Below are 24,109 nucleotides of genomic sequence, written 5' to 3' on the forward strand. Positions count from 1 at the left end.
ATTCAAAAGCCAAGCATAGAAAAGAAAAGAAATAAAATAGAACCAATAAATGCAAGAATATTTTACCCATCAAAAAATCAAAACCACACAGCAATGACAAGCTTCCTATCCGCCTGAGGACTTGCCCTTATGGGGTCTCCTCGAACAGAGTTTTAGCAGAGCGACATCATACAAGGATTCTCAGACCTCAGAGTTTTAGCAGAGCGACATCATACAAGGATTCTCAAACCACAGAGTTTTAGCAGAGCGACATCATACAAGGATTCTCAAACCACAGAGTTTTAGCAGAGCGACATCATACAAGGGAACTCAAACCACAGAGTTTTAGCAGAGCGACATCATACAAGGGAACTCAAACCACTAAAATAGCCATTTTAAAATTCACCTACGTTTCTGTAGTTTTCGGGTTGTCCAGTCGGATCTCGTCATTCCGCCGTTGGCAGACAAAGTCGGACCTACGTCGCTGGCCCAGCGAAGAATTCTACTTCCTGGGTCTTTCTTTCCAGGTCCAATTGACTCTGGCCATGCATGGATTCAGCGCGTCTTCCTCTGCCTGACAGCGGTCGGTATGAGAGATCCCGGGTTTCGGCACCAAAATGATAGGTATTTTCCTAGAACCTACATAAAAGAACCACAGACAACGTATATGAATTTATGACTAAACTTCTGCAAGCAAAAGGAGAAGACTCTGTCAACTGCTTCTCAGAGCTGTTCACAGAGCGTTCTGCTTCTCTTTGGATACAGCTTGTCTTTTATTCTCAAACTTCAAAGAGGGAGGATAGGCAAGATAGACAGCAGAGGAAAAACAGCAAAGGTCGTAAAACATTTTACCTAAACAAAGCAAAGGTCGTAAAACAATTTAACATCTGGCCCCTGATCTGAGCCCGGTTCAAATCTCGGTCAAACTGTTTCACATGAAGATAACAGGCAGCTGTGACTTCCAGGTCAGTTCACACATACAAGAGAACACTTTAACCTGAATATGAACTAAAGTAACAACAAAATGATAATACCAAAAAATCTCTATCAGTCCACTTATTCTTTAGATCTTGCTTGATGAAATCCATCTAATTCCCCACAGAACGCTTAAGTTAGTATTTTTTTTATTTTTTTTAGAAATGTGTAAGCATACATTTTATCATACACTCATATTTCCTATCATTTTCTAAATAATGTAGCTAGTTTCAAGAAAGGTTAAGACATTGCAATGCTTTAACAGAACATATTTAGGTTCACCGGGTAGAGCGTGGAAATAGCATGATTAACTGTCCGTGGTTCTGAGTTCCATTGCCTTTATGGAAAACAGTGTTGGAGAGAAAAACAGTAGTGTACATAGATTTGGTTTGAGCAAAATATTTTACATAACACACTGTGTCCTCGATGTTTTTTGTGTTGTCATTTCTCTAAAGCGCATAAGGAAGCTGTTAAGGTCACACTTCACAAAAATTCACCCGCAATGATGTATGTTTAATGATTGATGTATTTCAATGTTCACTTTATGCCTCACTGTGTTTATTTAACGAAAGGAAAGAAAACAAAGCTATATTAGTTTGCAATATCCATAGATACAAAAAACTATGCTGGTCCACAAGGTGTCGTTGCAATATAACCATATCACCGCAGAGATTCCCTTATGAGACCAAGCCTTTTGTTTGCTCTTCACCACGAAGGGCACTGTTGATGAAAGAACGGGAGATTTAAGAATCCGTGTCGGGATTTGATATAGAACATAATAATTGTCACAAATGCAACACCAGGAGCGCATGTGAGGCTAAATAACGATGGGAAACTGGAAACGATCGAGTGACTGCCGTCGGCGTGTTTTTGTTTTACATCTTCTGCTGATTTTCGCGAAGCAGGCTGCGGCTCAACTGAGGTACTCAGTTCCGGAGGAGGTTAAAGAGGGGACCGTCATTGGAAATATTGCGAAGGATCTTGGTCTGGAGAAATCACATTTAACGGATCGACGGCTACGGCTTGCTTCTGGATCCGAAAACACATTGTTTGATGTTAATTTGGATAACGGAGCATTACAGGTTCGTAGAAAATTTGACAGAGAGAAGCTTTGTCATGGTGAAGGCGCATGCCTCGTAGAGCTTAAAATTATTGTTGAAAATCCGTTGGAGATGCACTACGTTGCTGTTGAAATTACGGATATCAATGATCACTCCCCAAATTTTACAAAAGCAAAGCAACATTTTCAAATAGCTGAACATACTGCCGTAGGCACACGATTTCAGCTGCCAATGGCCCGTGACCCCGATGCAGGAGTGAATTCAATACGATCATACGCGTTATCATCAAATGACTATTTTGATATAGATCTAAGTCAGAGCGATGACGACAAAATACCATTTTTAGTGCTAAAGAAGCCTCTAGACCGAGAACAATATAAGAAGCTTGTATTATTTGTTACAGCAAAAGATGGAGGAAAACCTCCGAGAACAGGGATACTTAATGTTTCAGTCACTGTTCTTGACAGCAATGACAACCGTCCGTCCTTCAGTCAGGACGTTTACCAAATACAAATATACGAAAATGCTTTAGTAGGAACTATTGTTACAAGAGTTAATGCAACAGATCCAGATGAGGGAACAAATGGAGAAATTGAATACAGCATTGCTAACACACTGGCACCTAAAATTTACAACATATTTGAATTAGAAAAGTTAACAGGTCAAATCAAATTAAAAGCAGTATTGGACTTTGAGGAGTCTGAAATCTACAAAATTGACATTGAAGCATCAGACAAGGGAACGCCTCCTCTAACAGGTAGATGTAGAGTGGTTGTGAAAATAAAAGATGTAAACGATAACTCTCCAAATATAGATGTCACATCTCTGTCAAATACAATATCAGAAGATTCAAAACCTGGGACAGCGATTTCCCTTATTAGTGTAACTGATAAAGACTCGGGTGTTAATGGAAAGATTATTTCACATATTCTTAATGATGTACCTTTTGAATTGAAGCCGTCCTATAAGGAAAACATATATTCACTTGTTACAAAAGAACATTTAGATAGAGAGAAGGTTTCTATGTACGAAATATTAATACAAGCCAGTGATTGTGGTAACCCACCATTATCTACGGTGAAAACACTCAGTATTCAAGTTTCCGATGTGAATGACAACAGTCCTCGTTTCGCAAAAAGTCCATTGCAGTTTTATTTATCAGAAAATAATGCTGCTGGTGGAACAATATTTTCTGTAAGTGCGGTGGACATTGATATGAACGAAAATGCAGCAATTTTTTATCATATTGTGAGAGACGGGAGTAGAGATGATGTGACAACATTTTTAAACATCAACTCAGAAAATGGACAAATAGCAGCGTTAAAGAGTTTTGACTTTGAAACTCTGAAGACTTTCCAGTTCCAAGTTGTCGCCACTGATTCTGGGACTCCGTCACTCAGCAGCAACGTCACAGTGAATGTGTTCATTCTGGATCATAACGACAACGCTCCAGTAATCCTGTATCCACTCAGCTCCAATGGTTCTGCTGAAGGTGTGGAGGAGATTCCACGTAATGTGAACGCAGGACACTTGGTGACTAAAGTCAGAGCCTATGACGCTGATATAGGATATAATGGCTGGTTGCTGTTTTCACTACAGGAAGTTTCTGACCACAGTCTGTTTGGTTTGGACCGCTACACAGGACAGATCAGAACACTTCGCTCATTCACAGAGACAGACGAGGCTGAGCATAAACTGGTCATACTGGTCAAAGACAATGGCAACGTTTCCCTCTCAGCAACAGCTACTGTGATTGTTAAACTTGTGGAGTCAAAAGAGGCTTTTGCAGCTTCTGATGTTAAAAGTGCTGCAAACAGTGATGAGGGGAATGATGTGACTTTTTACCTGATGATAACTTTGGGTGCAGTTTCAATTCTATTTGTCATCAGTATCATCGTGCTGATTGCAATGCAGTGCTCCAAATCCCCAGACTATACTTCTAAATATTTCCAAGAGACTAATTATGATGGGACACTGTGTCACAGCATCCAGTACAGATCTGGAGACAAACGGTACATGTTAGTTGGACCGAGGATGAGCATAGGATCTACTATAGTACCTGGAAGTCATGCAAACACACTGGTGCTGCCTGATAGGAGGAGAACATCTGAGGAGGTAAGCCATTTACTTGAAATTGTTGTTTTAAATCACTCGTCCCGCTCATGAAATTGTCCCGCTGATATTTTCCTTCCCATATCATTGCTGCTGTTCTTTGGTGTCAGACAGTTTTTGATTTGGTATGTTTTCGTTTTAATTGATTATTTGTAATTTCACATTTGTTATTTTGTATGTGCGTGGGTGTCATTCTTTGATTTCTTCTAGGCTTAGTGTCAGAACACTGGAGAGATTGAGTGGCTTGTGTTTAATTCTATCCTTGGAAAAGTTGTTTTTTTTCTGTTGTTTTGTAGATACTTTCCTATTTCTTTAATATTTTTGAATGCATAATTTTGAATTTGCATGAATAAATCCTTGTCCCCAAGATAACTTTTAACATGTTTTTTTTTCTGTATTGTGTAAAAGCAACCTTTGGCGCATGTTCACATTTTGCGTTAGTTTCTACATAATCTGGGTTGTTTGCAAGTTTGTAAACTGATATAATTTTAAATGCTAAGAACGCATTTTGGTGTAGTGAGCAGACAGCGGGATTGGGGTCATTTGCTGTCCATGTTGCTGAATTGAAGAGCCTCGCTGGAAAAGAGATTGGCAGATAGTAGGGTACATAGACTTGGATGAGCAGGATATTTTACAGAACACGCATTGTCTGAATGATGTTTTATTATGTTATCAAAGAGCTAATTATATGATTATCTGTTGTAAATGTAAAAGAACGATGTTCATGTCACAGCTATGCAAAGAGCTTGTCCGACACGATTTCTGTTTAATGACTGAACTAATGCACAGTTGACTCATTGTCTAGAAATGTTTATTTACTGAACGCACACAAGACAAAGCCTTGTCACTGAACAATTTTCCAAAAATAAACAAATAAACGATGTTGTCCACAAGGTGTCGTTGTAATACATCCATACCGGCAGAGACAGTCCGTACTCTGACCAAGCCCTTTGTTTGCTGTTCCACAACGCAGGGCATTTTTGAAGAAAGAACGAGAGATGTAGTGTTTCGTGTGGGAGTTTGATCTGGAAAAAATATTCACCATAACTATTATACCTGGATTGAATGTGAGGCTGAATGACGATGGCAAACAGGAAACGATCGAGTGGCTTTTTTGGGCGTATTTTTATTTTAAACCTTTTACTGATTTTTGCGAAGCAGACTGCTGCTGAACTGAGGTACTCTGTTCCGGAGGAGGTTAAAGAGGGGACCATCATTGGGAATATTGCGAAGGACCTTGGTCTGGAGAAAGCACATTTTACTGATCGACGGCTACGAGTTGTTTCCGGATCAGAAAGCACACTGTTCGATGTAAACATGGATAACGGTGCCCTGGAGGTTCGTAGAAAATTTGATAGAGAAGAGCTATGTCACGGGGAAGGCGTATGCGTAACTGAGCTAAAGATTATTGTGGAAAATCCCTTGGAGATGCACTACGTTGCTATTGAAATTAAAGATGTGAATGACCATTCCCCAAATTTTACAAAAACAGAGCAACATATTCAAATAGCTGAGCACACTACACTCGGCACACGATTTCAGCTTCAAGCTGCCCGCGACCCCGATGCCGGAGTGAATTCAATCCGCACGTACAGTTTATCATCGAATGACTATTTTGATATAGATCTAAGTCAAAGCGATGAGGACAAAATACCATTTTTAGTGCTAAAGAAGCCTCTAGACCGAGAACAAAATAAGAAACTTGTATTGTTTGTTACAGCAATTGATGGGGGAAAACCTCCGAGATCAGCGACACTTAATGTTTCAGTCACTGTTCTTGATATCAATGACAACCGTCCGTCCTTCAGTCAGGACGTTTACCAAATAGAGATATATGAAAATGCCTCAATAGGAACTATTGTTACAACAGTTAATGCGACAGATCCAGATGAGGGAATAAATGGAGAAATTGAGTACAATATTGCCAAAACATTGGCACCGAAAATTTACAGCATATTTGAATTGGAAAAGTTAACAGGTCAAATCAAATTAAAAGCAGCGTTGGACTTTGAGGAGTCTGAAATCTACAAAATTGACATTGAGGCATCAGACAAGGGAACGCCTCCTCTAACAGGGAGGTGTAGAGTGGTAGTGAAGATAAAAGATGTAAACGATAACGCACCAATAATAGACATCACATCTCTTTCAAATACAATAGCAGAAGATTCAAAACCAGGAACTACAATTTCCCTCATTAGTGTAAATGATAAAGACTCCGGTCTTAATGGAAAGATTATTTCACGTATTCTTAATGATGCACCTTTTGAATTGAAGCCATCCTATAAGGAAAACATGTATTCACTTGTTACAAAAGAACATTTAGATAGAGAGAAGGTTTCTCTGTACGAAATATTAATACAAGCCAGTGATTGCGGTAACCCACAATTATCTACGGTGAAAACACTCAGTATTCAAGTTTCCGATGTGAATGACAACAGTCCTCGTTTTGCGAAAAGCTCATTGCAATTTTATTTATCAGAAAATAATGCTGCTGGGGCAACTGTAGTTTCTGTAAGCGCGACAGACATTGATATGAACGAAAATGCAGCTATTTCCTATTATATTGTGAGAGACGGGAGTAGAGAGGAAGTAACGGCCTTTTTAAATATAAACTCAGAAAATGGACAAATAGCAGCGCTAAAAAGTTTCGACTTTGAATCTCTAAAAACTTTCAAGTTCCAAGTTGTCGCCACTGATTCTGGGACTCCGTCACTCAGCAGCAACGTCACAGTGAACGTGTTCATTCTGGATCAGAACGACAACGCTCCAGTCATCCTGTATCCATTCAGCTCCAATGGTTCTGCTGAAGGTGTGGAGGAGATTCCACGTAATGTGAACGCAGGACACTTGGTGACTAAAGTCAGAGCCTATGACGCTGATATAGGATATAATGGCTGGTTGCTGTTTTCACTGCAGGAAGTTACTGACCACAGTCTGTTTGGTTTGGACCGCTACACAGGACAGATCAGAACACTTCGCTCATTCACAGAGACAGACGAGGCTGAGCATAAACTGGTCATACTGGTCAAGGATAATGGCAACGTTTCACTCTCAGCAACAGCTACTGTGATTGTTAAACTTGTGGAGGCTAAAGAAGCTTTTGCCGCTTCTGATGTTAAAAGTGCAGCAACGGAAAATGTGGAGGATAATGTGACTTTTTACCTGATGATCACTTTGGGCGCTGTTTCAGTTCTATTTATCATCAGTATCATCGTGCTGATTGCAATGCAGTGCTCCAAATCCCCTGATTATACTTCTAAATATCTCCAAGAGACTAATTATGATGGGACACTGTGTCACAGCATCCAGTACAGATCTGGAGATAAACGTTACATGTTAGTTGGACCCAGAATGAGCATAGGATCTACTATAGTACCCGGAAGTCATGCAAACACATTAGTTCTACCTGACAGGAGGACAACATCTGAGGAGGTAAGAACATATTTATTCATCCACTCCACGTTTGAAAAGACATTCAGATTTTGTCTTTATTTTTTCCTGTCATAAATTCTAAGAATTTACAAACTAAAAATTATTTGAATTATTTTATACATATAAAATAAAAATGTAATTTCAATTTGATGTAAAGCAGTTTTCATCCGTTGCTTCCCCTTTTATATTTATGCAACAAAGATTATTAAAGATAAAAAAAAATATTTGTACATCAGCATATCCTTTAATCAATTGAGAATTCCATGTGTTTTTCACAAGGTGGCGGTATAATAATATAATGCCGTTTACCGTCTCAGCTTCCTCCCTTGGATGCAGAAATTATTCCTTTCATTCGGGCAAGACATTTTGGTGGAAGTGTCCGGAGAACTGTAAGGGGACCAGTTTAATTGTTTTGTGTCATACTTTACACATACTGTAGGGACGAATTTGTTTCGTGTGGAGATGACAACAACCTAGGTAACAGGAGAATCATGGGCGCAAGTGGATTCTTATTTACACCGGACGATATGAAACAAAGAGAACGGAATTCGTGGCAACACCGATACACAATGTTCGCCGTTTGGATTTGGTTTTCATTTGTATATTCCGCTTCGGCGCAGCTGAGATATACGATTTCAGAGGAGCTTAGAAACGGAAGTCTTGTTGGAAATTTAGCCAAAGATTTGGGAATAGACGTGTCTGTGATGAAAAGGAGGGGATTCCGAATTATGCCCGGCTTGACTGAACCTCTTTTTACGGTAAATGAGAACGACGGGATCATGTATACTAGACAGCAAATAGACCGAGAGCAAGTATGTAAAGATAACAATGCATGTTTGATCAACCTCAAAACAGTTCTGGAAAATCCGCTAGAAATACATTACGTAACAGTTGAGATAGCAGATTTAAACGACCACTCTCCCAAATTTCCAGAGAAAATACAGCGGCTGGAGATCTCAGAATCTACATTACCGGGAGCACAGTACCAGCTACAGATGGCCCATGACCCAGATGGTGGTATTAACGCGGTCCAGCAGTACACAGTCAGCCAGAACGACCATTTTCGACTAGAAATTAAAGATCGCGGTAAAGCTGGTAAAACACCAATATTGCAGTTACAGAGGCAGCTGGACAGAGAGGCCAAAAATAGTCATAAAATTGTGCTAAGAGCTATTGATGGCGGAACTCCACCGAAGACAGGCACAGTTGAAATATACATAAATGTCATTGATGTGAATGACAACATGCCAATATTCACCAAAGAAAAATATTCGGCGACGTTGCAGGAAAACGCTCCAGTGGGTTCAACAGTGATCCAAGTTAATGCAACAGATATGGATGCAGGACCTAATGGGGAAGTAGTTTATTCATTTGGCAGTGACGATAAAGATAAAATTACTGAGGTATTTAGTATCAATTCTGTTACAGGAGAGATCATTGTTAAAGGACACGTGGACTTCGAAGAAAAAGACAGCTATGATATTGATATACAGGCCTCTGATAAAGGAAGTGTTCCATTAAAAACATATAAAAGTGTTATTATTAAAATTACAGACGTTAACGACAATCCTCCTGTGATTGAAGTTGCCTCTCTATCAAGTGCAGTTTCAGAAGACGCCAGACCAGGAACAACAGTGGCACTTATAAGTATTACAGATTTAGATTCTGGTGTCAATGGAAAAATAATAAGCTACGTGGCTGATGACGAGCCATTTAAATTAACTCCATCTTTTCAAGATAACATTTTTGCCGTAGTTACCAAATCTGAGCTGGACAGAGAAGAAAAATCTGTTTATGATCTCACTATAATAGCTAAGGACGCAGGAACACCTGCATTAAAATCACAAAAGACAATACGTCTAAATATTTTAGATGCAAATGACAACATTCCCGAGTTTTTGCAGAGCCCTTATGCGTTTTACATCTCAGAAAATAACCCACCAGGAGCCTCTGTGTTTTCGGTGCGAGCACGAGACGGGGATGAAGGAGAAAATTCTCAAATTGTATATAGCATTATGAGAACAGCAGGTAACGAACACACTGTGACATCATTCCTAAATGTCAATTCTGAAAATGGAGACATCGTGGCGCTGAAAAGTTTCGACTTTGAAACTCTAAAAACTTTCCAATTCCAAATTGTCGCCACTGATTCTGGGACTCCATCACTCAGCAGCAACGTCACAGTGAACGTGTTCATTCTGGATCAGAACGACAACGCTCCAGTCATCCTGTATCCACTCAGCTCCAATGGTTCTGCTGAAGGTGTGGAGGAGATTCCACGCAACGTGAACGCAGGACACTTGGTGACTAAAGTCAGAGCCTATGACGCTGATATAGGATATAATGGCTGGTTGCTGTTTTCACTGCAGGAAGTTACTGACCACAGTCTGTTTGGTTTGGACCGCTACACAGGACGGATCAGAACACTTCGCTCATTCACAGAGACAGACGAGGCTGAGCATAAACTGGTCATACTGGTCAAGGATAATGGCAACGTTTCACTCTCAGCAACAGCTACTGTGATTGTTAAACTGGTGGAGCCAAAAGAGGCTTTTGCAGCTTCTGATGTCAAAAGTACAGCAAATGAATATGAGGATAATCATGTGACTTTTTACCTGATGATCACTCTGGGCGCTGTTTCAATTCTGTTTATCATCAGTATCATCGTGCTGATTGCAATGCAGTGCTCCAAATCCACAGACTGTACGTCTAAATATCTGCAAGAGACTAACTATGATGGGACACTGTGTCACAGCATTCAGTACAGATCTGGAGACAAACGCTACATGTTAGTTGGACCCAGATTGAGTATTGGATCTACTATAGTACCTGGAAGTCATGCAAATACACTGGTGCTACCTGATAGGAGGAGAACATCTGAAGAGGTAAGATAAACTGTGCTGTGCAGGTGTTTTCCTAGTTTAATACCATATTATCTGGTTTAATCCTTTACTCTTTAAATCACCAAAGCGTTTATAATAATTTTATTGTGTGTCAGTGCAAGCTATTGGGTTTTATTTTTAATAAAAAAATTAATTATTGCTTTGTGGTGATAGAATGAAGTAAAAAGAACATATTAAAAAGCCAATTGGAAAAACAATCATGTTCCCGTGAGACTACGTCACAACAAATTAGATTAAAATTCTACTCTCGCTATTTGGGCAAAAATAAGTTGTTTGTGCTAGTTTTAGTTGTATTGGATTTATTCAGTCTACTGTATATTTGCGCTTTGTTGGATACATGTTTAGTTTGTTCATTTGCAAACATTGATAGACATTCTTTTGCAGTTATGGTGTAAAAAAACGCAAGTTATTTTTGTTATTTATTTATTTGTTTTTTTGTGGTTCAGATTTCTGCTGCATAACCCTGAACATTGCTGTCCGTGGTGCTGATATAATTGTTGGTGAACGTACTCATTCCCTGTTCTTTCAAAGGTTGAGCGGACTTGTGCTGAAATTTTGGGATCCATTTCACTTTTCAGGCAATCAAAATTTTCGCACTTATTACATCACACTTTAAGTATTTGGATACATTTACCATTATGTCCCTTAAAATGAGTCACTGTAGTTTCGCTGAGAATCACTTGGTGTCAGTATAAGGACAAGTAATATGTTCAGCTTTTGTCGCCATCTTCACTAGCTCCATCCTCTTTCTCTCCCGATGATAAGCATTTGCTGTATGCGGGTTCTTATTTTGTATGAAAACTCTATCAGAGAACAGTTGCATTTTAATCGTGTTGCGGGAATTTCATATTAGCGTATGAAAGTCGCTGTTTGTAAAGGATATCATAATTTTTTTATTTTAGCAAATTTTCAACATGGAACAAAGGCGGCCGAAAACACGGAACGAGTGGATAAAATGGATCACATTCACCATGACTTTGTTTTCATTTTGGAGCAGCTCTTCAGCACAGTTTCGATATTCTGTCTTCGAGGAAGTTAAAGAGGGAACAGCTGTTGGAAATATCACGAAGGATTTAGGTCTTGATATGACTACGATGAAACAGAGGGACATTCGCATTGTTTACGGATCGACAGAGCCTTTTTTTAGAGTGAACCAAAATGATGGCGTTTTGTATGTGGACAGAACATTTGATCGAGAGGAAATTTGCGACCGAAGCAAGGTTTGTGTGCTTGATCTAAAAACAGTGCTTCAAAACCCGCTGGAAATCCATCACGTTGCGGTGGAGATATTGGATGTAAATGATCATGCGCCAGTTTTCGCACATAATGAAAGTACGTTGGACATTTCTGAATCTGCGCTGCCAGGCTCAAGATTTCAGTTGCAAGAGGCACGTGATGCTGACAGTGGCCCATTGTCTGTTCGGCAATATAAGCTCAGTCAAAATGGACATTTCCGTTTGGAGGTGAAAGATCGTGGTGAAGATCGTAAAACACCTAGTTTAGTTCTTGAAAAGCCTCTCGACAGAGAATCAGTTAAAAGTCATGTGTTACTTTTGACAGCATTAGATGGAGGTAAACCTCCAAAATCTGGTAACATGACAATAGTTGTTAATGTTTCTGATGTTAATGATAATCCGCCAGTTTTTAGTCAGGAGTCATACATTGTGTCAATTAAAGAAAACTCCCCTCCAGGTACGACCGTGATCCAAGTTAGCGCAACAGATTTAGATGAGGGTTCAAACGGAGAGGTTATGTATTCATTCGGAAACCACGTGGATGCACGGGTACGTGAACGTTTTAGCTTAAACCCGGTAACTGGTGTCATTGTTGTGACTGGAGTTTTAGATTTTGAAGAATGTAGCAGATACGAAGTTGATGTTCAGGCATCTGACAAAGGCGCAGCCACACTAAAGACAGATAAAACAGTGGTAATTAATGTGGTTGACGTGAATGACAATGAACCAAACATTGAAGTGACGTCATTTTCTCATGCGATCCCAGAAGATTCAAAGCCAGGGACAACAGTGGCGCTTATTAGTGTAAAAGATGCTGATTCTGGACTGAACGGAAAAGTTATGTGTTACATAAACCCAGATCTTCCGTTTTTACTTACTCCTTCTTTGCAAAACAATGCTTATTCTCTAGTAACTAAAACTATTTTGGACAGAGAAAAGGAAGCTCGCTATAATGTTAGAATCATCGCAAAAGATGCAGGGGAGACATCTTTATCATCAGAAAAGATTATACCAGTTCTTGTGTCTGACATAAATGACAACATGCCCGAATTCCATAAACATCCGTATATTTTTTATTTAACAGAAAATAACACTCCAGGAGAGAAAATATTTTCAGTCTCAGCCGGTGATAATGACGAAGGTAGAAATGCACTTGTTTCATATTTAATCTTAAGAGATCAAGAAGGAACCAATATCCCGACATCTTTTCTGAATGTTAATTCTGAAACTGGGGACGTCGTGGCACTGAAAAGTTTTGACTTTGAAACTCTAAAAACTTTCCAATTCCGAGTTGTCGCCACTGATTCTGGGACTCCGTCACTCAGCAGCAACGTCACAGTGAACGTGTTCATTCTGGATCAGAACGACAACGCTCCAGTCATCCTGTATCCACTCAGCTCCAATGGTTCTGCTGAAGGTGTGGAGGAGATTCCACGCAACGTGAACGCAGGACACTTGGTGACTAAAGTCAGAGCCTATGACGCTGATATAGGATATAATGGCTGGTTGCTGTTTTCACTGCAGGAAGTTTCTGACCACAGTCTGTTTGGTTTGGACCGATACACGGGACAGATCAGAACACTTCGCTCATTCACAGAGACAGACGAGGCTGAACATAAACTGGTCATACTGGTCAAAGACAATGGCAACGTTTCCCTCTCAGCAACAGCTACTGTGATTGTTAAACTTGTGGAACCAAAAGAGGCTTTTGCAGCTTCTGATGTCAAAAGTACAGCAAAGGACAATGAGGAGGATAATGTGACTTTTTACCTGATGATCACTTTGGGCGCAGTTTCAGTTCTGTTTATCATCAGTATTATTGTGCTGATTGCAATGCAGTGCTCCAAATCCACAGACTATACTTCTAAATATCTGCAAGAGACTAATTATGATGGGACACTGTGTCACAGCATCCAGTACAGATCTGGAGACAAACGTTACATGTTAGTTGGGCCCAGGATGAGCATAGGATCTACTATAGTACCTGGAAGTCATGCAAACACGTTAGTTCTACCTGACAGAAGACGCACTTCTGAAGAGGTAAGATCAGCCTTTTTAGCTACAAAATTTTCTAAGCTGAACATAACTGGCTTGCGCATGGGATCCACAATTGTACCTGGATGTGATGGAAATACCCCAATGTTTCCTGACAAAAAGATAACATTTGAGGATGTGTACGTTCTTACTGATGGCATTAATTTGATATTGGTGCCGTGGTTGAAGCTTGATTAATCTGTGTGTTACATATTTTGTTAGAGGTTTACTGCCTCTGAAGCAGTTACTAAAGCTCCATGCTTAAAGGACCTAAAGAGTTTGGGTTCTTTTTTTGTCACTGTACATATAAACAGACATCTGATGCCAGACACTCACTATTCTGCAGCAGAATAAAGAGTATCTAACATTTCAAAACATTTCTAACATTTCAAAACTCATAAGAGTTTTAAAATGTTGGTCACTGTTTATGTTAGTGTCCTTATTCCTATATGTTTAGCAGCGACCATCCATTCATAAGTCTATGGACACTGGTTAAGCAAGTTATAAACATTTTTTATCATCTTGGCATTTTACTATTTACTCTCTGCTTTAAGCGATTTAAATGAAGCAATTTAAAGGGTTCATTAATGTGATAATACATCATAAAAAAACTTCTAAGTGAGGTTGCTGGTGTGTCAATTTTTTTCTGAGATTCTTTACACTTTGTAATCTGTTTTGTGAAATATGATTTTTTTCTTATAACGTTTTTTCCTCCTCTTTTGCAAGTTACAACTTTATGAATACACATGCGGCTTGGTACTTCCTGTCACATGAAAAAGTTTTGTGGTGTGTTAATCAGTTATCTTAAAATAAAATAAATCTATTGTGAAAGGTTGGAATTGATACCTAATTTCTAACCTTTTTGAAACTCTTACGGAAGGTGTCCTAAAGTTAACTAACTTTGAGTTGGAAAAAAAGTATGCTTGCTTCATTATTTTTGTAGCAACTTTCCTGCTTCAAGTATTATTTTTTTTATCTCGATGTTAGGATTGCTTTTCTGCAGGGTTCCGTCCAAGACGCTTGGTGTCAGTATAATAACAAACTATATCTCTGCGTGCTTGTATGGTTTAGACTACACCCATCTCTTTCCTATCCAGTTATTGCAACCAGGTCGTTATTGTGAATGCCGACGAATTTCACATTTTATCTGGCAGATATCTTTCAGAATGGTGTCATTCTGAAAACGAATGCGGAGGAATAATTTCATTTAAGCACGTGTGAAAAGTTTTTTTCTTCCGGCGAGTTTTATATTTTTTTCCAATTATTTGTTTCCTTTCCCGTTATGGAACAAAGACGATCATCAACACGGAGAGGGCAGACAAAATGGACTTCAATAATAGTGGTTTTGATGTCGTTTTGGAGCAGCTCTTCAGCGCAATTCCGGTATTCTGTCCTCGAAGAAGCTCCAGAAGGAACAATTGTTGGAAACATTGGAAAGGATTTAGGTCTTGATAACACCATGCGGAAAGAAAGGGGCATGCGTATTGTTTACGGGTCGAAAGAGCCTCCTTTTATAGTCAAGCAAGACGATGGTGTCTTGTACGTGAACGGAAAAATTGACCGGGAGGAAATCTGCGAACGAAGAAAGGACTGCCTTATTGACTTAAAACTGGTGCTTCAAAACCCGCTGGAGATTAATCACGTCATTGTGGAGATTCTGGATGTTAACGACCATTCACCAATATTCCAGCAAAGAGAAAACATCTTGGAGGTTTCTGAATCGGCGTTGCCAGGAGCAAAATTCCAGTTGCAAGCAGCGCGGGACGCTGATAGTGGTTTATTATCTGTACAGCAATACAGGTTAAGTCAAAATAGACATTTTCGTTTAGATGTGAAAGATCGTGGTGAAGACCGTAAAACACCTAGTTTAGTTCTCGAAAAGCCTCTTGACAGAGAATCAGTTAAAAGTCATGTGCTACTTCTGACAGCATTAGATGGAGGTAAACCTCCAAAATCTGGTAACATGACAATAGTTGTTAATGTTTCTGACGTTAATGATAATCCGCCAGTTTTTAGTCAGGAGTCATACATTGTGTCAATTAAAGAAAATTCCCCTCCAGGTACGACCGTGATCCAAGTTAGCGCAACAGATTTAGATGAGGGTTCAAACGGGCAGGTTGAATATTCATTTGGAAACGACGTAGATGCACAGGTACGTGAACGTTTTAATATAAATCCCGAGAATGGAGTCATTGTTGTATCAGGCACCATAGATTTCGAAGAATGTAGCAAATATGAAATTGATATTCAGGCATCCGATAAAGGCACAGCAACGCTGAACACAGAAACAAGTGTGATAATCAATATTGTTGATTTAAATGACAACGAACCAGAGATTGAAGTGACGTCATTTTCCCAAGCGCTCCCAGAAAACTCAAAGCCAGGGACAACAGTGGCGCTCATTAGTGTGAAAGATGCTGATTCTGGTCTGAACGGAAATGTTATGTGTTACATAAACCCAGATATTCCTTTCCTCTTAACTCCTTCCTTAAAGAATAATATATATTCTGTAGTAACTACAACGGGTCTAGACAGAGAACAGACATTTCGATACAACGTATTAATAGTTGCAAAGGATGCAGGAGAACCAAGCTTACATTCAGAAATAAATATTATAGTAGATATATCTGATGCAAATGACAATTTCCCCGAATTCTCTAAAAATCCGTACACATTTTATATTCATGAGAATAACACTCCGGGTGAGAAAATTATTTCTGTAACAGCCTGCGATAAAGACAAAGGTAGCAATGCAATCATTTCATATACAATTTTGAAAGATAGAGAAATAACAAATACGCAAGTACCTTCTGTAAATATTAATTCTGAAACTGGAGAGATCGTGGCGCTTAAAAGTTTCGACTTTGAAACTCTGAAAACTTTCCAGTTCCAAGTTGTCGCCACTGATTCTGGGACTCCGTCACTCAGCAGCAACGTCACAGTGAACGTGTTCATTCTGGATCAGAACGACAACGCTCCAGTCATCCTGTATCCACTCAGCTCCAATGGTTCTGCTGAAGGTGTGGAGGAGATTCCACGTAACGTGAACGCAGGACACTTGGTGACTAAAGTCAGAGCCTATGACGCTGATATAGGATATAATGGCTGGTTGCTGTTTTCACTGCAGGAAATTACTGACCACAGTCTGTTTGGTTTGGACCGCTACACAGGACAGATCAGAACACTTCGCTCATTCACAGAGACAGACGAGGCTGAACATAAACTGGTCATACTGGTGAAAGATAATGGCAACGTTTCACTCTCAGCAACAGCTACTGTGATTGTTAAACTTGTGGAGCCCAAAGAAGCTTTTGCAGCTTCTGATGTTAAAAGTGCTGCAAAGGATGACGAGGATGATCATGTGACTTTTTACCTGATGATCACTTTGGGTGCAGTTTCAGTTCTGTTTATCATGAGTATCATCGTGTTGATTGCAATGCAGTGCTCCAAATCCACAGACTATACTTCAAAATATATCCAAGAAACTAACTATGATGGGACACTGTGCCACAGCATCCAGTACAGATCTGGAGACAAACGTTACATGTTAGTTGGACCCAGGATGAGCATAGGATCTACGATAGTGCCTGGAAGTCATGCAAACACGTTGGTGTTACCTGACAGAAGACGCACTTCTGAAGAGGTAAGATCAACAAATTTGCCGTGAAATTTTATAAGCTGGATATAACTTGCTCAACATAATTGTCTCGTTTGTTTTTCATTCTTTTTACATTCCTTCTTGTTAAAAAAAAATAAAAATAAAAAAATAAATTCGGTAATGCGCATTAAAGTTTTGTCCCCCATCGACACCTGAAATCCTAGGGTTTAAAATGTTTATATTTTCTGAGCGCGGTAATCTTTCATTTTCATAAAATGCATTACCTGTTTCTTATCGTCAATAGCTAAAAATTTTGTATTTTGTCTTGAAGAAAACATCCACGAATATAAAGAAATACAATGTATATGGTTAGACGCTTGGTGTCAGTGATGGTCAGGGTATCTACTGAGCTTGTACCACGTAACATCCAGAAACACATCCCACATATTCTGCTGAAAAGCAATCTGTGCGTTAGATCGCGGGCTTACAGCAAAGGTAGCTAAATATTTGGTAAATTTACACATTCTATACACTTACGTACATACATATATACATTACAGCTTTCAGGATTTTTGTTGGATTTCAAAATACGGCCTTTTTTGCCGCACCTTCATCTTTTTTGTTATGGAACAAAGAATACGAAATGCACGGCGGGAGCGACATTGTTGGTTTGCTCTTTTATTTGCTCTAACCGAATTATGGAGCGTGGTGTTTGCACAGCTCAAATACTCTATTTTGGAGGAGGTTCAAGGTGGAACTTTTGTTGGGAACATTGCAAAGGATTTGGGACTGGATAAGAACGTACTGAAAAACAGGGGATATCGCATCGTTGCGGGCTCAACCGAAACCCCCTTTGAGGTAAATGAAAACGATGGTATCCTTTATCTGAAAAGCAAAATAGACAGAGAAGAGGTGTGCGAACGTATCAGCCCATGTCTAATCAACCTAAAAACCGTGCTTGAAAACCCACTTGAGATCCACTACGTGTCAGTGGAAATCCTGGATGTGAACGATCACTCGCCCGTTTTTCCGGAGAAAGAGAAGAGGCTTGAGATTTCAGAGTCAGCCCTTCCGGGGGCGAGATTTCAGTTGCAGGCAGCCCGCGACCCCGACGTAGGCCAGTTCTCCATTCAGCAGTACAAACTCAGCCACAACGAACATTTCAGGATAGAAGTCAAAGATCGAGGAGAGGATCGTAAGGTGCCGTTTTTAGTTCTGCAGAAGCAGTTAGATAGAGAAATAGCTGCGAAACACAGACTGCGTCTGACAGCGATGGATGGAGGGAAACCAGCAAAGTCTGGAGATATAGATATTACTGTGGATGTTCTTGATGTTAATGACAATTCCCCGTTGTTCACAAAAGAAACTTATTCTGTTACAGTTGATGAAAATATCCCTATTGGAACTGTACTATTTCAGGTAAATGCAACAGATTTGGATGAGGGTGCCAATAGTGAAATTATATATTCATTTGGCAACGAAATTGATTCGAAGTTAATGGAGATTTTTAGCATAGATGAAAACACGGGTGAAATTAAAGTGACAGGTCAGCTGGATTTTGAGGAAAGCAAATCTTATGAAATTGACATCCAGGCTTCTGATAAGGGACAGGTCCCTCTTACAAGTGATAAAAGTGTTATGATAAGTGTTAAAGACGTAAATGACAATCCACCGGACATTGAAGTGACGTCATTTTCGAGTTTGATAAGGGAAGATGCAAAGATAGGAACTACTGTAGCTCTTATTAGCGTAAATGATTTGGATTCTGGGATAAATGGTAAAGTAATTTGCACAATCAGAGAAGACGTCCCGTTTACTTTGTCTCAGTCCTTACAAGAAAATATGTATGCAGTAGTGACAAAGTCACGGTTGGATAGAGAAATTATGTCTCAATATGACGTCACAATCAGTGCAAAAGACGCAGGTGAACCACCATTTTTAAGTGAAAAGACTATGAAAGTCGTTGTGTCTGATGTGAACGACAACGTGCCTGAGTTTGCATTAAGCCCGTACACATTTTACATCACAGAGAATAACAACCCTGGGGCCTCAGTTTTTTCAGTAAAAGCCTATGACCAAGACGATGGTGGTAATGCGCTTATTTCGTACCACATTTTGAGAGAAAAAGGCAGTCATGACACACTTACTTCGTTTCTTAACATAAACGCTGAAACTGGAAGCATTTTGGCCCTAAAGAGTTTCGACTTTGAAACTCTAAAAACTTTCCAGTTCCAAGTTGTCGCCACTGATTCTGGGACTCCGTCACTCAGCAGCAATGTCACAGTGAACGTGTTCATTCTGGATCAGAACGACAACGCTCCAGTCATCCTGTATCCACTCAGCTCCAATGGTTCTGCAGAAGGTGTGGAGGAGATTCCACGTAACGTGAACGCAGGACACTTGGTGACTAAAGTCAGAGCCTATGACGCTGATATAGGATATAATGGCTGGTTGCTGTTTTCACTGCAGGAAGTTTCTGACCACAGTCTGTTTGGTTTGGACCGCTACACAGGACGGATCAGAACACTTCGCTCATTCACAGAGACAGATGAGGCTGAACATAAACTAGTCATACTGGTCAAAGACAATGGCAACGTTTCCCTCTCAGCAACAGCTACTGTGATTGTCAAACTTGTGGAGCCCAAAGAAGCTTTTGCAGCTTCTGACGTTAAAAGTGCAGTGCAGGATGATGAAGGCAATGATATGACATTTTACCTGATGATCACTTTGGGCGCAGTTTCAGTTCTGTTTATCATCAGTATCATCGTACTGATTGCAATGCAGTGCTCCAAATCCACAGACTATGCTTCTAAATATCTGCAAGAGACTAATTATGATGGGACACTGTGTCACAGCATCCAGTACAGATCTGGAGACAAACGTTACATGTTAGTTGGACCCAGAATGAGTATTGGATCTACTATCGTACCTGGAAGTCATGCAAATACACTGGTGTTACCTGACAGAAGGAGAACATCTGAAGAGGTGAGAAACTTTCCAAAGCCATCATTTTGTTTGTGGAAATGTTTGCTAAATGAAGAAATCATGTTATCATACTCTGGTTAAACATTATAATTCTATTCTATATTTTGCAGATTTTTTTTGTTGTTGTTGTTGCCAAAATCTAACAAACTATGGTTCCCTCATTTGTTCAAATGAATAATAAATGCAACATGTTACTCAAATTAATTTCAGAGAAAGTGAATTGGCAGCTCTAAAGACAAACCTTTCCTCAAATGCAAAAAAAAACTGGTGTTTGGTATTTAGGACACTGACACTGCTATATCACATTGATGCTGAAATATTAAATCCTAAGAACTCCTCCAGAATAAGCATTGCTTATAATCTCAAACAGTTTTATTCAGTGAGCTAAGAAAACTTTCAGAAGTACCACTTATTTTGTTGAGATACAGATAGCTTGACTGGATTTTTTTTCTATGTTGCAAATAATAATTCACAAAAAATATTAAGAAAAAATATAGTTTTCTAATAGTTATGCAATGTTTTAACTCTGTATTGTAGATAATGCGCTGGATGAATACACACTTTAGCTAAAGGTGCAACATATAGGTAATTGAATATTTCAGATAGGGAATCGTACAGTCTCTGTCCTTGGCACTCAACTTTTTGTCTAAGGCCGTGGCATTAATAAGGTTGTTATTGCTGTATTTACCCACAATAACAATGAAAACAAATATGGCCAAATATTTTGTTCAAACTGGATTTAGAATTACTCATCTTTAAGCGCCTCTCTTGATTTTTTTTTTTCTGAAAACGTTGTTCTTGACTTGAATATCCTTAAAATATTGTTTAAAAGGAACTGCAGTAAGTATGAAGAACGCGTGGTGTCAGTGCGATGTAAAAAGTGTACAACAGACGAGTGGCTCTTCTTTCTCTTACGGTTCCACCTTTTCATCATATCCCTCAGTTTGGCTGCTGCTTCGTTTTCTCTGCACAAAGGGTTGTAAAATGATCGGATGTATGCAATTTTTACGTGTAAAAGGCGATTGTCTTCCTGAACTCCAAGCGGTGTGTTCTGTTGCAGCGGAAGAGTTTTGATCGTGTGATTGTTGTGGATTACTGCCTTTTGGTTGACCATGGAACAAAGGAAATGTGCGGCAGGAAGAGCACGGGGATATTTATTTGCATGCTTCTGTGCTGTGCTTTTGTGGAACTTTGCAACAGCACAAATAAGATATTCGATCTCTGAGGGAATAAACGAAGGAACTGTGGTCGGAAATGTCGCAAAAGATCTGGGATTGGACAAAAGCACACTCGGTGACAGAAAGTATCGGGTAGTATCTAGTGATGCTGTTCCCCTGTTCCGTGTAAATCAAGTCGATGGGAACCTGTACGTCAGCCGAATGATCGACAGAGAGACGGTGTGCTCAGATAGCGGTACGTGTTTAATAAATCTCAAAACGGTGCTTGAAAACCCGCTAGAAGTGCATTACGTTAGGGTTGAAGTGTTGGATATAAATGATCATTCTCCCAGCTTCCAAGACAACCAGACCACTATGGAGATTTCCGAATCCGTGTTGCCTGGAACAAGATTTCAACTCACAGCCGCAAAAGATCCAGACAGCGGTCAGTTCTCCGTGCAGCAGTACAGACTTAGTCAAAACGAACATTTTCGATTGGAGGTTAAGGATAAAAAAAACGACATTAAACTACCAATTTTGATTGTGCAAAAACCTTTAGACAGAGAAACAGCAAGGAACCATTCACTGACACTCACGGCCGTGGATGGAGGTAAACCTCCTAAATCCGGTAATATGAATATTTTAATAAATGTTTTGGACGTAAACGACAATGTGCCCGTTTTCACAAAAGATGTTTATTCAGTGATGCTCAGTGAAAATTCACCAATAAAAACGACAGTTATACAGGTTGAAGCAACTGATTTAGACGAAGGTCCAAATGGGGAAGTAATTTACTCCTTTAGCAACAGTGTGAGTAAGAATATACAAAATCTTTTTTATATTAATTCATTAACCGGTGAGATAACAGTAAAAGGTTTAATAGACTTTGAGAAAAAAGAGGAATATGACATAGAAATTCGCGCATCGGATAAAGGCCTCCCCCCACTCACAGCTGAAAAAACTGTCGTCATAAAAATAATTGATATTAATGATAACACTCCGGAGATAGAAGTTACTTCATTTTCAAGCTCAATTCCTGAAGATTCTCGACCAGGAACCACCGTTGCGCTCATCAGTGTAAATGATTTGGACTCAGCTCTTAATGGAAAAATTATTTGCACGATAAGCGAGGAGATTGTTTTTGCTTTGTCGGCATCATTGCAAGACAACATGTTTTCGGTAGTAACTAAATCATATCTGGACAGGGAGAAAACGTCGCGATATGACCTGACAATAACTGCAAAAGACCAAGGTCATCCTTCACTTTCGTCTGAAAAAACAATCAGCGTTGTGGTGTCAGACGTGAATGACAACGGTCCAGAATTTTCACAAAGTCCATATTATTTTTATACGACTGAGGGTAACAAACCAGGTTCCTTGGTGTTTTCTGTCAAAGCTTTTGATAAAGATGAAAATGAGAATGCGCATATATCGTACCATGTTAGTGCTGAGGGGAGCAAGGATAGCACAGTAATTTCATTTTTAAGCATTAATTCAGAGACTGGAGAAATTGTGGCGCTTAAAAGTTTCGACTTTGAAACTCTGAAAATTTTCCAGTTCCATGTTGTCGCTACTGATTCTGGGACTCCGTCACTCAGCAATAACGTCACAGTGAACGTGTTCATTCTGGATCAGAACGACAACGCTCCAGTCATCCTGTATCCACTCAGCTCCAACGGTTCTGCTGAAGGTGTGGAGGAGATTCCGCGTAACGTGAACGCAGGACACTTGGTGACTAAAGTCAGAGCCTATGACGCTGATATAGGATATAATGGCTGGTTGCTGTTTTCACTACAGGAAGTTACTGACCACAGTCTGTTTGGTTTGGACCGCTACACAGGACAGATCAGAACACTTCGCTCATTCACAGAGACAGACGAGGCTGAGCATAAACTGGTCATAATGGTTAAAGACAATGGCAACGTTTCTCTCTCAGCAACAGCTACTGTGATTGTCAAACTTGTGGAGTCCAAAGAGGCTTTTGCGGCTTCTGATGTTAAAAGTGCAGCGCTGGACGATGAAGAAAATAATGTGACTTTTTACCTGATGATCACTTTGGGCGCAGTTTCTGTGTTGTTTATCATCAGTATCATCGTGCTCATTGCAATGCAGTGCTCCAAATCCACAGACTATACTTCTAAATATCTGCAAGAGACTAATTATGATGGGACACTGTGTCACAGCATCCAGTACAGATCTGGAGACAAACGCTACATGTTAGTTGGACCCAGAATGAGCATTGGATCTACTATAGTACCTGGAAGTCATGCAAATACACTGGTGCTACCTGACAGGAGGAGAACATCTGAAGAGGTAAGAAGGTGATAAAAATGGATTGTATACATAGAAATTTTCAGAGCACTGGCTAACCTTGATTTCTACAACCAGCACAAAGGCTACATCTTCTTAATTTTCCAGATTTTTTGTCGTAATTTATTCATAAACATGAGCCATTCTACCTTATCTTCGTTAATTTAATAAATGTCCATTTTCTTTTGCTCCTCCGCACCCAACGTATTTAGACATAAGTAAAGCTAATGGTAGTCGCAATGCAACTCTTCCAATCCATGATGGGAACTAATATTTGAAACCCCAAGGGTTTTCCGTCTTGGGGTTGGGGTTCATTTTTGTTATACTT

At 39.6% G+C, this 24,109-nt stretch overlaps 1 protein-coding gene and 1 pseudogene across 15 annotated transcripts in view; both read left to right on the forward strand.

The window, feature by feature from the left end:
* LOC103471329 (protocadherin alpha-C2-like) overlaps positions 1 to 24,109 on the forward strand; it is a 195,427-nt gene that overhangs the window by 35,937 nt on the left and 135,381 nt on the right. Inside the window, exon 1 of one of the 15 annotated variants that reach the window (XM_081611435.1) lies at positions 1,669 to 4,130. The exons of 9 other annotated variants lie outside the window; for them this stretch is intronic. In XM_081611435.1, the coding sequence (XP_081467561.1) occupies positions 1,782 to 4,130 (2,349 nt within the window). In that variant the 5' untranslated portion in view covers positions 1,669 to 1,781. Of the gene's footprint in view, positions 1 to 1,668; positions 4,131 to 5,161; positions 7,560 to 7,912; positions 10,445 to 11,219; positions 13,738 to 14,835; positions 17,375 to 17,808; positions 20,315 to 24,109 lie in introns of those variants that run through there. 5 more of the 15 variants (XM_081611434.1, XM_081611408.1, XM_081611425.1 and 2 more) reach the window with 5 other exon arrangements.
* Positions 20,760 to 24,049, forward strand: LOC145553054 (protocadherin alpha-7 pseudogene; annotated as a pseudogene).

Source organism: Poecilia reticulata, chromosome 10, assembly GCF_904066995.2.
Source record: "Poecilia reticulata chromosome 10, P_reticulata-male-v2, whole genome shotgun sequence".
NCBI lineage: Eukaryota > Metazoa > Chordata > Actinopteri > Cyprinodontiformes > Poeciliidae > Poecilia > Poecilia reticulata.